This window comes from Sander lucioperca, chromosome 17 (genome assembly GCF_008315115.2).
Source record: "Sander lucioperca isolate FBNREF2018 chromosome 17, SLUC_FBN_1.2, whole genome shotgun sequence".
Taxonomy (NCBI): Eukaryota; Metazoa; Chordata; class Actinopteri; order Perciformes; family Percidae; genus Sander; species Sander lucioperca.
The window spans coordinates 16,044,537-16,062,828 of NC_050189.1; the positions used below are offsets into that span (position 1 = coordinate 16,044,537).

General features: G+C 41.1%; 1 protein-coding gene across 1 annotated transcript in view; it reads left to right on the plus strand.

Annotated features, from left to right (window-relative positions):
- Positions 1-18,292, plus strand: part of LOC116036048 (neurexin-2-like) — a 446,903-nt gene that overhangs the window by 202,075 nt on the left and 226,536 nt on the right. The window contains exon 4 of the mRNA XM_035993813.1: positions 8,810-8,839. Coding sequence (XP_035849706.1) covers positions 8,810-8,839 — 30 coding nt within the window. The remainder of the gene's footprint in view (positions 1-8,809; positions 8,840-18,292) is intronic.

The window sequence follows — 18,292 nt, forward strand, 5'->3', positions numbered from 1 at the left end:
GTACACAGGCCGTCAAAAGGCCGTCAATCAGTGAGAGAAAGAAAAAGGAGAGGTCGCAGTTCGGACGATGACTACCCGGTTGAGATTGTGTGTGTGTGTGTGTGTGTGTGTGTGTGTGTGTGTGTCCTCGAGATCTGACAACACACAAACACACGTAGCAGAGCTACCCACACCCATGTTTGTACTGTTGCTTAATTAAATAAAACATCAAAAGAGAGAAGTTGTCTCCGTCCGTGTTTTAACAGACACACCTGGGGCGAAGTTGGAAACCAGAATCAGCTTTAAATACAGTCCTAATCTAGTCCTCACTAACACGGGCCCAATTATAATATCTACATGAAAACTTCACTGTTGTTGCATGAAATGTGGTTTGTGTTTAGCCTACATCATCAGTTTCTATCATGTGAAATAAGAGGATAAGCCAGCCTTGTGGCCAAGCTGCAGACAGATGCTCCTCAACAGTGAGCTCCCCAGCAGTCAGCTCCCCCTGCTGTTCATAAGGTGCCTCTGAACTCCTTTCGTTTCAGACCCTCCCACCAACCTTTGGGCCAAGCCTCCTCATTTACATTGACATGTGTCAAGTCCGAATGAAAAGCCAATGTTAAATGTAAATTCAAAAGCCAAATATTAAATCCAAATGAAAATCCAATGTTAAATTGAAATCGAAAAGCCAAATATTAAATCCAAATTAAAAGCCAATGTTAAATTGAAATTCAAAAGCCAAATATTAAATCCAAATTAAAAGCCAATGTTAAATTTAAATTCACAAGCCAAATATTAAATCCAAATGGAAAAGTCAATGTTAAATTTAAATTCAAAAGCCAAATATTAAATCCAAATGGAAAAGCCAAATGGAAAATTAAAAAAATAATAATAATATTTTTAATTTGATCAATGGAAAATTTTAAAAATGAATGTTTTTAATTTGATCTCGCTTCGTTTTCTCTTTGGACTTTCAATTTCTCTTTGGACTTTCAATTTGAATTATGAATAAATATTTCCTCCATACATTTTGTTAATTGATGCAAATAAACTATTAACACTTCCATTTTTGAAAGCATTCTTAGTTTACAGCATTTTTTTCATACCTGCCTAAAACTTTGGGGGGGGGGGCTGTACAGGCAGAAATGTGCCATTTCCTTGTGTGTGGTACGGCGCCTACCTCGGAGCTGACCAGTCAGAGCAGAGAATGCAAATGACCTCCTCAGTGCAACCCACACACAGCTTCATGAGATGAAATAGACTGCCTTCTACTTTGTATCTGTGTGAACGCAGCTCAAGTCTTATTAGGGGTCCAAGCCCGAGGGGGCATGGGAACCGCGTATGCAAGGCAACACGGTTCACATCTCCAGCGGAGCTGTGGAACCCTATTGTTTTTCTACTGGTTTTTCCATTATTATTATTCTTCTCCGCCTAAAACTCCGACTACAGCCTAAACCATACATGGTGGGGGGTTGCCGTTTTCAGGACCTCAGGCGCAAAAATTGACCCACTTCCACCACTAGGTGGTGCTATAGCAGAAAAAACGCGTTTGGCCCTATAACTCCCACACCGTACAACGTACATTTAAAAACCATATATCCACGTGTTCCCTGGATCCAACTGAATCACGTGATATAGGCCATGCCCATTTCCGCCTAGACTTTTATGCGTGAAAAATCGCGATTTATCAAAAACCTACTTTTTCGAACTCCTCCTAGACCATGCGACCGATCGGCACGAAATTTGGCAGGTAGCATCTCCAGATGGGCCTGACAAATATATAAAAAATAAAATAAAAATTGCTCATATTACGTACAAACAAATTTGTGTAGCTAACTATGAAAACACCAACTTTGCCATATCTCAGCCAAAATAAATGCTATCAATGCCAAACTTTAGATTCTTGTTTGACATGACCCTCTGGAGGTCCCCCACGCGTTTTACGAAAATTGGTCACTAGGGGGCGCTACAAGTACAAAAAGTTTATATCTCATGAACGGCTCATTCGAATTTTACAAAATTTGATGGGTACCATCTAGGGACACTCCTGAGGCCATCTCTAGAGTGGGGTAGTGAGGGGTCAACGTGGGCATGGCCTATGGGACCCAAGTCTAGATTCACCACTTACACTAATGTGAACAACTTTAAATTTACAGGGTAGATAGACAGTGGGTCATGGACCACACCTACCAAAAATTACACATGTGGACCACTAGGTGGCGCTATAATGTTTTTTTGCCTTTAACTCCCACATTGCACATCGCACATTAGAAATCCTTACATCCACGTTCCTTGAATCAGTTTGAATCACATGATATAGGCCACGCCCATTTTTGCTTAAAATCTTTTTCGCAATATCGCGCAATGCTCAAAACCAACTTTTTCGAACTCGTCCTAGGCCGTGCAACGGATCAGCTCGAAACTTGGTAGGTAGCATCTCCAGATGGACCTGACCAAAAGTTACTCAAGGAATTTTGCTACGTTAAAGTATGCGCATTTGACGACCAAACAAATTTACATAGCTAGCTACCACACACGTATCATATCATATCTCGGCCGAATTAAATGTTATCAGCAAGGAACTTGGATCATTGTTCAACATGCCACTACGATGCTCTGTACCAAATTTGCCGAAGATCGGCCTTTAGGGGGCACTATAAGCAACGTTTATGCAATAACAATGCATTTAAATGGGAAATTTGCATATGCAATATCTCTGCCACAGTAAAAGCAATCACCACGAAACTTGTGGTGCTCGTTCGGCATGCAGCTCCGAGGCTCTGTACCAAATCTGGCGAAGATTGGCCATTAGGGGGCGCTATAATCAACGTAGACATGTTTTGGCACTTTAACTCAATCACTGTTAATGACATATTTGTAATGGGATTGTACCACAGACCTTGCAGCTCACACTTCTCAATATTTACTGATATTTACCTCCTACCGTTACGTTTTGGTTTTTGCTTTCGCGTGCTCCCCTAGTTTTCTACAATAAACAAACTTCTTAAAACCTGACAAAGTTTCTACAACCTTCACAGTGGACAAATGCAACTCTTTTCTCTCACTTTTTCAATCCAAAATCAACACCATTCATAGGCGCCGATACCGTGCAATTAAACATTGCAGTTGGTGCTAAGTGGAGCGTCTGTCATAGTGTGATTGGTTATGTCGGTGTCATTGATTCTTAATTTCCCACGAAGCACCCACGGAGGAAAACATAAATCGGCGCCTATGACGCCATTTGCAACAACTTGAACACCTCCCCTGCTCCTTCAACCACCACACTTGCCTCCCCCCCTCCACCATCTCGGTCACTCTCATTTCTCTCTGCTGTCCCCCGCGGTCAGGAGGGTTAAGAAGTTTGTTTATTGTAGAGCATTCTTAAAGGTGGTTTGTATATGCGTGGAGGTGAACTGTTGACCGCTACGTTTGCAACGGCGACGTACCGCAGACCTCGAGGCTCACGCCTCTCGATATTTACCGCCGTTTGCCTCCCCACCGCCGGGCTTCAGGTTCCGCTTTCGCGCGCTCCCCCGGGGCGTCGGGGGCAACTGGCGTGGGTGGCTTGGGCCCCGTCATAACTGCTTGCAGTTCTAGTTCTTTATTAAAATCACAGCAGGTCGCAGTCTATGACTGTGGACCCATTGAGCAAGATTTTCACTTAATGTTAAAGTATAGAACATGTTTTTTTTCTTTTTGAAATGGATCAAACTGTTAATAATTTAGAGCATGGTAGGACATGGAAGCCTTTAACATCAGTCTATAACTCTCAGCAAGATTGTAGAGGTCTTCTTAGCCCCTTATCTCCCACTATCTCTTCCTTTCTCTCTCTCATTGAGTACATATCCACAATGAATTATTAAAGCACTTTAAATTCTGTCACAGATTCTATATTACTTAAGCTGTGCAAAGACACTATGCATTATGGATCAGCCTACTCAGATGAATATTATTCACATTCAATCAGAACCATTTTCCCCACATCTTTTAAGCAGATGTTTTTACAAATTGCCCTGGTTTGTTTCTCCTCGAGGGCCATGCCTGCATTTTTTTGGCATTGGAAGACATACAGCAATGATTACGCAGTGAAACTTTATCTGTGCCCAGGCCTAGTAAAAGCCAGTGATTTGTGGATGTGTCAAATGTTTTGGATATTGTGGAGTTTTATATCTTGTGCCAAGGGTGCACCCAGCAATAAGCTGCACATAAAAAACATTTATTGTTCTTATTTTATACTTCATGACTTTTATCCACTTCGACAGTTCATGCTTTTTGGTAATGCTCGCTCCCACTAAAGTCATCAACGGCAGTGTCGTCAAAAAAAAAAAAAAGTTTTAACCGACTATCATTTTGGGATCTGCAAGTAAAGAAGATGGTTTTGTGTCAGTATGGCGTGTGCCTTCAGGAGACACGTAAAGTGCACTGGCCATATGCTGGACAGTCCTTGGAGGATGATGCTGTTTAACATGCTAACCCAGCACCACAGGGGGCTCGGGAAGCAAACACATTCTTCCTTCTGATTTCTGACTGAGTCTATGTGTCCATCTGATGAATGAGGGATAGAGGAAGCGAGAAAATATGCGTAAGGGGTAAAAAGGGATAATGACGATGACTCCCATTTTCCTCCGTCCCCTCCGCGTGTGTAGGATGATGTGACAGAGTCTTACAGTATAAGGTCAATACACGTTGTACCTTTTTAAATGCTGCTTTTAAAACAAAGACATGCCAGAAACCACAGTATTAGCCATGCCATCATTTGTAGGTGGTGGGTATATTCATTTAGTCATAAACACGTATACGTCTGGTGTATCTATTGACTGATATACATACATATAAACATGGTTGACATTGCCTGTCTTTGTCTTCATCGTGTAGTATCTGGCAGGACCCTGGTGTTTGAGCCACCAACAGTCATTTGAACGAAATCAGTAGTTTGCAAAACTATAGTGGCCTGTGTTCATCAGACCTGTAAGCAGAACAGAAGAAAGTGGCAGATGAGGAAGAAGAGAGCAGCTGCAGCTGGCTGATGGAGGGCTGGATGTGGAGACGGGGAGCAAAGAAAAGGTGGATAAATGGGCTGAAAACAGAGGGGAAGAGGAGTTGGCCAGATCAGAACGTAAGCATGTCTCCTCCTAATGGCAGAATTATGACTCTGCTCCATCTGCTACTCAATCATAACCAACCAATCGGTGCCGGTTCCGTTAGGCACTCCCATCTGTACTCACCGCAAAATTAAGGATGTAATCAAATGCTCAGATGCCAAGGAGACAGGGAGACTTATAGTTTGTGCTTGGATTGTGTCAACTTTCTAGTATGTGTGGCAAGCGATGCTGCTTGTGGCTGTGGTCATCTGATTTGTGCTTCAATATTGATGCAGACTGGAAGTTAGGAGAGATGGAGCTTTTCCTTATGTCTGTTGTGTTCTGATGTCTTACAGTGATCAGTAATTTCGAGTCATGCTGCCTCTTCTCTCTCTAAAACCACTTGCTAGTGAAAACCGTCACATCCTGATCAGAATCTGGCATGGTAAGAGTCTGGCATCCTGTGCTTCTGCCAAGACAACATGTGTGGGACTGACTGTGTGTGTGTGTGGGTGTGTGTGTGTGTGTGTGTGTGTGTGTGTGGGTGTGTGGGGCATTTGTGTCTGTTTTGGGAAAGTAAAAGTTTTGCATCATGACTTTCTAATTTCCTGATACAATACCTTGAAATGAATTTCTTCTTTTGATTGATTTTTGGCTTTTCTCTGCCACTGTGCTGCACACCTGTCTGTAAATGTCTGGTTAGCACTGGCTGTAAAAGAAGCCATTTGATAACTTTCTGCCTTTGCTCCGTCATTTCCTCTGTGTGTCTTTTCTTAACTTCTCTTCTTCACCTTTTCTCGTCTTTCTCTGCCATACAATCACGATGCTGCCTGAGCTGGAAGAGGCCGGGGTGGGGGGTTGGGCGTTTTGGTATTTGAATGATTTGGTATGCAGCGACAGCACCGTTCTGTTTCATTGCAGGAGCCTTCGCCTTATCTCCTTAATGGATTATGAGCAAAGGAACAAAAACAGAGGGAGGCAGAGTGAGAATGATTGGACTGCCTGCAAAGGGCCTGCAGGAAACGGACTGCAGCCAGATAAATAAAACACTCTGCCTGTACATTTCCTCTGCTCCTGAATCACTGCTGTTGTTAAGAAAGAAGCCAATATGAACAGCTTGTAGTCAAGAGTCATTTGAGCTTCTCTTGTCTTTGCATTCTGATTTACCTGCTCGCTGGTGGTGGCATAGACGCGTTTTGTGCATTCCTGCTGTAGCCAGCCCACAGTTGTTTCAATTTGTTTTCTGAGACATTCTTCATTTTTCTTGCAGCAACTGGTTTAGTTAACTTTAGCTGTCAAGTACCTCAGTTAGCCAGTCCATGGTGTAAATGTTGTTTCACAGACCATACAAAGAAAAACCCTGATACGTGTGCTGTGCACAGAAGTTGAAGTTCTGGTGTTGATTAGTGTGGCTTTAAAGGCTGTCTTTTCTTTTTGTTGTTGCTAGAGTTCTGAAATCAGCTGCATGAAACAGTAGGTGCAAAATACCTACATTTCTTTGGAAAAGGTCATGATATAGTATGTAGACCAATACAATACCAGACTATGAATCTCAAGCATCAATGACACAATTCTAGATATGCTTTACATGTTTTATAGCTAATTCTTGTGCTGAATATTCCTAAACTGCAGCCGTCAGTGATGTAAATCCCGTCAAGTCTAAAGGGTCTTTTAGGTAGATTATTCTGTACATTCCAAACGGAAGTAAAGCACTCCAAGGCTGCACCACAGCACTTCCTTGATGATAAGGTTTTGTTTGATTGAGCTGTTTGCTGGTAGTGCCAAGAGTAGGGGTGCACCGATCCAATATTAAGATCGGATATCGGTCCCAATACTGACAAAATAGCTGGATCGGGGATCGGAAAAATGAACAGATCCTCGGGCCGATACAGTTTTGTTCGTTTTTCGTTTCCCTCTGACACACGTGTGTCGCATGCTGGAAGAGTTGAGTGTACAAATAAATAAGAATTCAATACATTACATATTTTGTCTTAGTTAGGAAAGTAATGTTTAGTTAGGAAAGTCTGGTGCCTTTAGTCTCTTCCACATGGTGGAAGGAAGGTATAAGGTGGAAGGTATACAGTGTATTATTAATTCAACAACGGTATCGGTTCGGTATCGGGCATTGACAGATACACAAAGCCCAGGTATCGGTATCAGGACTGAAAAAGTCAGATCGGTGCATCCCTAGCCAAGAGTCTTATGTTTGAAATGGTATTGATCAAAGAAAAGAGAGGTTGGCTGGAAGTGATTTGACCTTTTGGGACATAATGCTGTTGATATGCCTGGAGTTAAATCCAATTTGCCTTATCCATTCGGGTTATTTGTGATTAAACGTTGCTTCAGGCCATAGTTAAGACCATGTTTTATTTTTTGTTCTAGTTCTTTTTCTCTGGTTTAAGGTTTCCTTCCAAGAAGTGTATGTTCACAGTGCATGATGCCTGCATTCTATGGTGTTCAAGCAGATATCTAGCTATTATTTTCCCTCCTGTCAGACATATATTCCCTGATGATCCCCTGTACAGTAGCCTTCCCAGAAAGGCGCTGTATGGAGGCCTTCCTGTGTTTTTACCATTTTTACTCCAATTATTTTAAGGAACGACCTTTGATATGTGGAAATTGTTTGGCTTGTTGCTTCATTTAATGGCAGTTTTGAGAGTGTTGTTGCTATTTCTGTGGGGAAGATTGTGCTGCGACTGGATTGGCTCCAGTTGTGTTTAGAAGAGGGACCAAGTGTGCACACATTCACGGAAAAATACTTCACTGTAGGGCACTGTGTGCAGACCTCCTATGTGCCCTATAGTTGTGTTTAGCCAGAAACTGGAGGTATCTTGGTGATGACAGTTCCTTTTGGGAAACAGGACCTTACTATTTTTCCAAAGATGTCCCAAAATGTCATAATATTGTGAATGTTTTTTGTATGCATGGATTGTCACAGACTGTGATATGTTTGCTTGGTACTGTGGCCTGATTCAGAAGTTACTTAATGTTACCTAACTATTGTTCACCGACAAGAGCTGGAGCTCATTGTGGACATCTTTCTTTTAAATCTATTGATCTGTAGTTTTGGCAAGATGTGTGCACCTTAGCAGTGTGCACCTTAACAGTGAGCTAAATAAATATTTTGGGCTGGTGTTGTGATGCTCACATCTGTGTTGGAATCATCTTTGGCTTTGGGTTTTTTACAGACAACAGAAACAGTTTTATCCTGTAGCGTTTTTCCAGGTTTATCTCTGACCCTCTCTGTGTGACACCTTGCATAGCTCTGATTCTTTTTTTATGATGTGTGTACAGTAGGAGATGAGGAATCCAGTCAAGCCTTTTCTGCCAAACAGTTTTGTGTGTTCCATAAGTACTCCAGAGGAAAAAAAAGCATTTGTGAGAGCAATAGCCTTCGGGGGTTGCGCCAAATGGAAATGCTTTTTTTTCTAAACCCCCCACACCTCACTCAAGAAGTGTTTGCTTGTTTTCTGTTACTATTCTCTCTCTCTCTCTCGCTCTCTCTCTCTCTCTCTCTCTCTCTCTCTCTCTCTCTCTCTCTCTCTCTCTCTCTCTCTCTCTCTCTATCTATCTATCTATCTCTCGTTTTTTACCTTTGATTTAAACTCTGACATCCAAGTCTGCCCCAGGATGTCTGTCACAAACTGCAGTCCAACGTTGTGACAATGCTTTTTTTCTTCCCGTGCCTTTTATGACCTTCTTTTCTTCCTCTTTCTGTTCTTTTTTTCTGTTTTTTCCCTTTCAAGGTCTGGCGCACCTGACGTTAAACGACCAAGGTATGGGTTCATTCCTTTTATTTTGGTTCGTTTCTTTTTTTTTTTTAAGAGGAATTGACTCAGCCTCTTTCCCCAACCCCTCGAAACTGCCGCTTTCCCTCACAATTTCCTCCTCTGCTTTTTACCTTCTCTTGGTGCCATGCCCCTCCATTTCTTACCAAATCCTCCCTTGTAACTCTTTGCAACATCCTCCCCTGTTGCTGCCCCCTTCTTTCTCTCCTTCCACATCTTCTCATTTTTTTCTGGTTGTGCCTCTTGCTTCTCCTCCCTCTCCCTTCCGCCATGTCTTTGTGCTTTTCTGTGACCTCCACCAAATGTGTGTCCCACCCCTTGTCCTGTCCTATGGCTCACGTCGTGGACCTTCACCTCTGACCACCTTTGACCCCGACGACCTGACCCCGGGGCTGAAGGTAACACTTTTCTGCTATCCCTTCTGCTTGGGTTTAAACAGAAAGTAAAAAAAAAAAAAAAAAACAACAACTGCTGATTCTATTGGAAATGTGTTTGTTGGTCAAAGTTCCAAAAGCAAAATGTGTCCACACTCCCATTCACTAACACTTCAAGGTGTTGTCGAATGTGCAGAGTTTCTCTTCACCACTCTGCTGACATTCCCATTGTTTGGCATTCTTATTCAAAGGGCTACCGTTCAAGTTCTGATATAACCTTACATTATATATGTATGACTTTTTATGAGAAAATGTGTCTGCAATTGTTTTGATGTAGCTATGAACACTGGATGTTATTTCTGATGCTATGTTGTGTACATCTTACACCACAGCTGTTTGATCTCTGCCACACCACACCTCTCTCTGTCCTCCAGACTTTATTCTCCTCACCTTCTCGCCTTTTGTGCATTTGACATATTTTTCAAAGGATGTATGTCAACCATGAGCAACAGACTTTTATTGTGAAATGTTGATGTCATTTTGTGTACTCTTGCAGCCAAAATGCGTTTAAAACTACACAAGCTCCAGTCTGATTACAGTATTTACCAACCCTCACAGTTATGCTTTCCTCATCCTCTGACCTTTCTCTGCCTCTGGTCTCCCTGTGAGGACTGTCCATTGAAAAAAAGTGTGAAAGCAAAGTTCACAAAAGAGAAAGGAAGTGAGCAAGTGCAGTAGCCAGTGAACATTCTGACCTTTACTGGTGTGGAGAGAGAACCCTGTCGCAGCATGCCTCACCTTACCCAATAACTGCCTCCGAAATCACCTCAGTCTTTTTGTTCATTTGTAGGATTTTATCTTCACATAAAGTATAGGGAAACATTATGTTATTATATCAGTGCTCTTTGTAGTTAATTATTACTGTAGGTTACACAGAAAACTGAGCTTAGACCGTAATTACTGCTGCAAAGAAATGAAATGACTGCAGCAGCAGCAGAATCAAAGACAACTTTAGTGTCTATCATTAGACTTCAAACCTATGCGTTAAATGATTTGCAGTAAAAATACTGTTTCTGACAGTTTATTTTGTAAAGTATCCAGCTGCACTGTGGCCTTCCTGTATGTGATTACCTGCCTGGCTTGACACATTCGCTCGCGGATTGCGGAAGAAATAAAGGAGACGCTGAGACGATTGCTGCAGCGCACGAGCCGCCGCTTCCGTTTTGAGCCTGATTACAGCCGGTGTGGCCGGACATATTGAATAACATGGGCACCGAAATAAAATAGCTACGCTTTATGGCGCTTCAGCGTGCGGTGTGTTTCTGGCCTTAGACTTGAAAGGGGAGAGAGAGGGGGAATGACATGCAGCAAAGGTCAGAACCAAACCACATTTGATTTATCGCTTAAAATAAAATAAAAATGTTTCATTGTTTTTTACTTCTACCCCTGCAGGTGAAATGTTGCTCTGAAGCACAGAAGGGAGGGGACGGGATGAGGAGGTGGGAGGAGCGAGCTAGCCTCGTTTTGTTTAAAAATACTTTGAACGTCAACAAGAAGTAACGTCACCCAACATCGCTTAGAGCACCTTTAAATATGATACAGTCAAGTGTTTTTATGCTAACCATTAACAGTAGTTTACACCAAACAGTAAATACCACAAAAGTGTGGCCTTACATTTAATAACCACATATGGTATTTGCCATTTGATTGATTAGTCAATCGACAAACAAATTAATCTGCAACCATCTGGATAACTTATGTCATGTTTCAAAATGACAAACATGTTATGGTTCCAGCATCTCAAATGTGAGGATTTGTTGCTTTTCTCTCTTTTACATTATTACAAATTCAATTTCTTTGGTTTTTGGAGAATTTGAATATGTCACCATGGGCTCTAAACAATTATGATGGACATTCATAAATTATTTTTTTTTATTTACAGACCAAACAGTTAATCTATTTGTCAAGAATATAATAGTCCGATTAAGTGGTGCAACCCTTAAGAATACATCTATCATATGTATTAAATTAGCAGGCATTGCACTTCCTGGTACACTGAGGTACGTTTGTTGCCCAGTGATTCATGCTACAGCATGGAAATTGAGATTACCCTTTGCCTTTACTCTTCACTGTACTGATTGTACTTCATCATCATACTTATTATAATTTGTTCACTTGACTTTTTAGCCAATCCAACATATTTCGAACCCCAGCTCTGCCCCCAAACTCACCCCAGCAGAAAACTTGTGCAAAATGCTTCCCCATATTTGCACAGTACTCACTTTTTAACTATCATCAAGCAAGGTTTTGCCAGTTCATTGCTCCTATATGGCTCAACACAGAGGCAGAATTTATTTCTCTGTCCCCAGCAGACATGGGTTGCTGCCACCAGCAGATGAATCGGGAATATAATCCGGTCATCTCTATGCATCCTCTGCCTCTATATAACATCTTCCACAACCTGCTGCCATTTAACTCTGATCCCTGTCTGTAGTCCATCCCAAACTGCATGGACTGTTTACTCCAGCCACTCGCTTGTAGCAAGATGAGCACACACCAAGATAATAGAAAATACCAGAAAAATGAGAAATCTGACATTATAGCATCTATCTCCCATCATCTCCCCTGAGACACGCCCTGATCTCAACATCAGACGCTCAGGCTCTGATGCACCATGTCCAGGGCATAGCTGTGCGTTTCCTGGCCCCCTCAGGCAGCAGCAGCTAAACTTGAAACGTGGCTGGAACTGCAAATTCCGTAACTTTTTCAAAAGACAGAGAAAGAAGGTTGGGATTGTGGAAGATAAGGTGTGGAAAAATGTTGTAGAGAATGAAATAGAATCTATGACACGCACAGCTTAGCTGCTTTTATGTGTATTTCACTGACTGCAACCCATTTCTCTCTCTCTGGTGCGTTACTTTCTCAAAAACAATCTCTAAATAGGCCACAGGCATTCAATAGAGGTCTAATGCATAATTCTGTTAGGAGATAACATAAAACAACTACTGTACAAATAACAATATGTATTTTTTCTTTTATTATTGTGTTTTTCTCATCAGGGCTAACTCATGCTAGTTAAATAAATGCTACATGATAAGAAAAAGAATCGCTGGGTAAAAAAACTGGGGAAAGGATGCCATATTATCCAAGTTCAAAGTAAAGTAGCTGATTATGCTAGTTTCATCAAACAGTGCCTTGCAAGCCATTTATATTGATTACCCTGTAGCCAGAATTAATACAGTGTTTGTTCCCAATGGGAACATCTAAAAAGAGAAAAATCAATAAACCTATTTGGTAAAGGCAAGAATGTGTGACATGTTAGCGAATTAGATGATTTTCACTGGAGGATCTAGTCAGCTCTCAGCTTCCCAGGCATCAACTTGCTGAGAAAACCTGTTGTGTGTGTGTGTGTGTGTGTGTGTGTGTGTGTGTGTGTGTGTGTGTGTGTGTGTGTGTGTGTGTGTGTGTGTATGTACATGTCCGTGACTGTCAGGATAGCCATGTTTCTAAAAATAAAAGGTGTTTTGGTCAATGAAAATGATCAGAGGCGGGTGTCTCAGCCATCACATAACCAGGCCAAGGAAATCAATGTCAGTCTCTTCTCAAACCCAAGGCTGTCCTTCACAGCTGTAGGAAGGACAAACCCCAGGCTTAAGTCACTGCTGATCTCTATCTGCCTGTCTGTAAGACTGCTGCCAACCCCACACATTGGGCCGCATGCCAACCCCACACACATTGGGCCGCTAGTGATTAGGATGGCCTTAAGGGTGGCCTTGGCAGTATGGCCTAAGATGTATATTTATAATTTGTGGCACGGACGGTTATGATATATATCACAATATATATCACGATATATACTTATTAGTTTTTCTTAAAATTTCGATATAAATTTCTCTAACGGAGTAAAACACTGGTCAGGCAACTGCATGGCAGCTGTAACTCTATTGCTAGGACATATTTCACAAAGTCCAGAGTAGGGCTCGACCCAAATATTCAGCTATTCGGATATTTGTTCGTCGGTATTAAGTTTTCAATCGTGGGTTTCGGATATTTTTTTATTGTCTTCTAGTTCTTCAATACTGTAGAATAACAGAATCCTTAAACAATAATATCTTTAATTAAACCGAAAGGCACGTGTTGCAGCACAGTGTTTCCATTTCAGCTCAGTGTGAGTCTTTACTGCGTTTTGCTGTCATTCACACATTTAGTTTCTCTCTCTCTCTCTCACACACTCACTCACACACACGCACACACACACACACACACACTCACACTCTCACACACACACTCTCACACACACACACACACACACACACACACACACAACACACACACGCACACACACACACAACACACACACGCACACACACACACAACACACACACACACAACACACACTCTGAGTCAAGTTATAACCTACCACTGTGATGTGTGTAGAGGTCTGTGCGGTAATACTGTAGCAACACAGTGAAAGGCCACGTGAGTTCTGGCACAGCACTGGCTGGCCGATATCTTTCTGACTCCAAACCCCAAATTTTAAGACACGGACTGCCAAGCCATCCAAAAAGAAAAATTGCATTATGCTCCGAAGTTGGCTCCATCTAATTTCATGAAATCCATTTTGATTCCATTAAATCTGTCTTTAGCTTTTCTATGCTACAATCCAAATATAATATCTAAACAGCCTGCAATATGAAATAATTAGGACAGATTCAATTAGGACAAGGGGTGTATGTACTGTACTGTAAACACACAGGGTTTTAGCCCTTAGGGCCAGTCAACCAACATAAGAATAGTAAAATCAGGCTTGAATAGAAATGGTCACATTGTTAAATAACTTCCTAATTGCATCATGGGAAAGTAAGCCAATGGTAGGGCAATTATAACAGATATACACAGTATATATTAATAATATATTTTCATTTTGTCTTTCCAGTCCTGTAACGATAAACTGTAACAGTAACGATCAAGTGCATATGTAGTTGTAGTCTTATTTTTTGTGCAGTGTATACTGTACTGTATGCTAATATACTGTAGATGTAGCCATTTTTTTTCTTGCCACAGAAATCTCTAAGGTGTTCTTGTGCTGCTCTAAACAGCTACCCTGAAGGTGTTTCTGCTTTAACAAACTAATTAAGGGGCCCTTAAATAATGAAAACTGCCGTTTCCAATAATAGAAAAAAAAATGCGAGTTAATGGCTCTAAATTGGCAACATTTCCAGCCTCTTGGCTTTGGGATTGCAGAGGCTTTTGCATACGGACCATTTGGTTTCTATGTAAATGAAGTCCCCCGCCGTCACCACCACCTCTTTTGGAGAGGCCAGCACGATGCATATTGGGAATCAAATTAACCAAGCCCTGGGAGATTGCCTCTTGGCAGGTTTAATGTAGATCTCCTTGGAGATACTGTGGGGAAAATGAAGAGAATATCCAGCCTGATCTGTATCTAACCTCGAATGTAATAGACTAGGTCCAGGTCAAGATAGCATCTCTGTCTGAGGGCAGTTTATAGAGTCCATCTGCCACTGTATTTGGTCTAAGCTATTTAAACACAGTGATAAATGCTTTGAAGCGTGAAGTGTGCAACCAAGAAAACATAATTTTTCATACTGTATATTCTTTAATGTAATATTTATGTATCTTTTTACTAATATATATATATATATATATTAGGTTAACAAATTATTACTACACGTTTGTCTTTTCTAAACACTTCAGCTCAATTTATTTGTGACATTTTAATCAGGTTGTCACATGTGTGCATTACTTTACTATTATTGTGTTAGCAATGTTTATCCGAATCCATAAAGATTTTCTATTATATGGCTGTGAAGTGGGCATAAAATTTTATCCTATGTGGTATTAAAATGTCTTAAATTTAACTTTGAGAATCCTGGGGTTACCCTGTTCTTACAGCACATTTTGGAAAAAGAGTGAAAAAAGCATCATTAAAAAATGTTTGGTTTTTAATTAATGCAATCATCGAAGTAATAACTATGCTTAAAAATGAATAGTACATAATCCAGACAAACAGTGGAAGAATAAAGACATACATATTTATTAATCCCTGAGGGAAAATTATTATGTCATTCTGTTATTATACACATTACACACAAGCCCAAAATACACACAGATGCAAACAGGACCTATACATGCAATAAATGAAGAGATGTCCGCCCATGGACAGGCGCATCAAGCAGTTGGGGGTTCTGTGCCTTGCTTAAGTACCTCTCCAGCTCAGTTTGGATAATAAAAAAACTCCACAGAGATCATCATGCATTAAGGTAAAATTAAAGCGCACATGCTCTTTTTCAGCAACATTTTGCTTCACAGTCAAAATGGCTTGACACATCTGTGGTGCTGCTTGTTATTCTATCACGCTCTCCCAATTAAAGTTCTTTCAGACAGCAAGTGGTTACCACAACATCTCCCACCTGGCAATGTTGGTTTTCTGTAATTTGAATGGGCAGAAACAGGGAACAACTCCGCCTTGGCAACTACCAACTAAGGCTGTGCTGCAGCATGATTTGATCTGAAGTAATAATTAGTGATAATTTAATCTGACTAATGTTACAGCAAGTAAACATATATTTCAACTTAATCCTCCTTTTTAAAATCCAAGATTACTTAAAACGTATGCTATTTGTAATAGTACACACAGTATTAGATTAGACTAACAATACATTATTGCTTTATTTTCTAATTTAAGCCTATATTTATGCTGGCAAACCAATATCAGTTTTGCCGAACCTCGTTTCATCTTAAACAAGGTAAAAAGTGCTACAAAATTCATTAACGCAGCATGTTAAAAATGTCATCCTCATTGTACATCCAAAGCGATGATCATTTAAAATTCTTTAGTGACCCCCCCTTCCACCCTGTTCAGCAACCTAGGCATGGTGGGCTGTCTGGCTTGAAGCCTGCGAGGCTACTGCAGAGACATTAGGCCAGGATGACAGAAGTCCTCACACAGGCAGGAATTTCTCCTGACACAGCAGCGGGCGGAAATGGATGGAGCTCTACAGCAGCCTGACTCTGCTGCTCACAGTCCCCACAGCCATATAGAGAAAAGCCTGGGATTAGTAGATATGTGGCTATGGGGCCACTATGGCTTCAGCATATCAGTGCGACTGTACAGAACTTAACTGAAACAGTAATACTGACTTTCCTGCTCTATGACGCAAATGTGAAAGATGCCAAAAGAAAATACATAATATGTATACTATGTTTTAATATGGTAATGCCCTTAAAGCCATACAAAGACATGTACAAAAGTGACTTCATGATACTGATAGGAAATTAGAAATAGTCTATTTAACTCTATCCACCAGATAACATCAGAAAAATCTGAATCCACAGTTGAGGTCAACGAGTCAATCCCTGTTAATGGCGTAATCACAATCATGAGGCTAATGCTGATTGACAGGGCTGGACTGAGGCTACTCTGTGTGACCTTCACTGGGTTCCTTGGGTAAAGCGAATGACAGAGTTTGAGGTGTGTGACAGCCCCAGTCCCTCTGCCCCTCTCTCTGAGATTGATCGGAGGCTTACATTGTGTTTCCCAGATAGGTCACGCCTCATTATTGGCAGCCTCACTTAGAGAAACTGACAGGGCACATCATACACACAGCGGCCTCCCGCTTTACAAGGGAATGCAGAGTGCTATGCACACATATGCACCCAAACAATAAATTCCATTACTATAGGTGTTCTCTTAGACTTTTAGACCACATTATATCTGTGTCGTAGGTTGCTGTCTAACCAATAACAGCACTCCATCCAAGTGTTCCTTAGTAAAATTATAGTTCAATGTGTTTTAGGCTCGTGGGTTATTACAACATTACACAAAACTATAGAAATCTTTTTTTCTATTTTTCAGCTTCTTTACACCTATACACACTGTAGTCAAGCCTCTCAAAATAAAACACACACACGTTAGCCCCGTCTGTGCGCAACATAGCATTTTTCCTGCAAGCCTGTACAATGTGTAACCTTAAGCCGCCTACACGTGATCTGCGGTAACTGGCCGTTCCATTGTTTTTGTAGGGGGAGAGCAGTGGCGCCCAACTAGGCGCAGCACTACCCTTGCCGCAGAGCGCTCAAAATTCAAATTATTTATGACCTTTCAAGGCGCAACCAATTCCAGAAGGTAAACCTGTGCTGCGCTTTGCCTCTCTGCTCTGTGCTCTACCTTGCAGTTTTGCTGCGGATCATGTGTAGGTGGCGTTTAGACGGCCAACCACAAGCATTATTAGATCTTGGTACAAGCATGCTGCATGCTTATTGCCTCACTGATGCTTATGAGATTTATTCCTTAGTTAATGAAATTTGGTATTGAATGACGGGGCATTTTTCAATACTCTATACTATGGAGCCAATTCGGTCAGTGCCTAAAAGTATCAAAGTTCGGTACGCCTGTGACGATAACTGCATCACTGCAAAACTGGCGGTGACGTGACAGTACTGTGGTGATGACTCATGATCATTACCATCATCACCTAATTTTTTATTCATTTATTTTGTTTAATTTTTTGGCTGGTGAAAGTTAATGGAGCGCATATGTCGTGTGATAAGAAATATAATAAACACAATAATGATTGTTTAGTTATCCTTATCGACTGTCTTCTATCCTATATTCAAGAGACTATAGAGAAAAAAAACTTAATTGCTCGTCACTTCAGCTTTGCACAAGAGGATGGACAGTCCATTAAATATATGGGGGATTTCTTTTGTGTGTCCGATTATCATGAATTTCTACAGGTAACGTTTAATATAATACACGGTAGGGAAGGCTGAACTGGCTGTGGAATAGATCAACGGAGAGGAGAAAATGCAGCGCGGCCGTAAATGACAGCAAAATGCAGTAGTAACTCACATTGAGCTGAAATGGAAACACTGTGCTGCAACATATGTTGTAAGGTTTATTCAGGGGTAATACCCTTCACTTTACCGGCAGTATTGACAACAGATGAAGCCACTGTGTCTTAAAAGTAGGATAGCTTATTCTATCAGGTGGGAAGTATCTATCATAATGGCTTACCTCCTCTATACATGTGGTTAAAGTAGA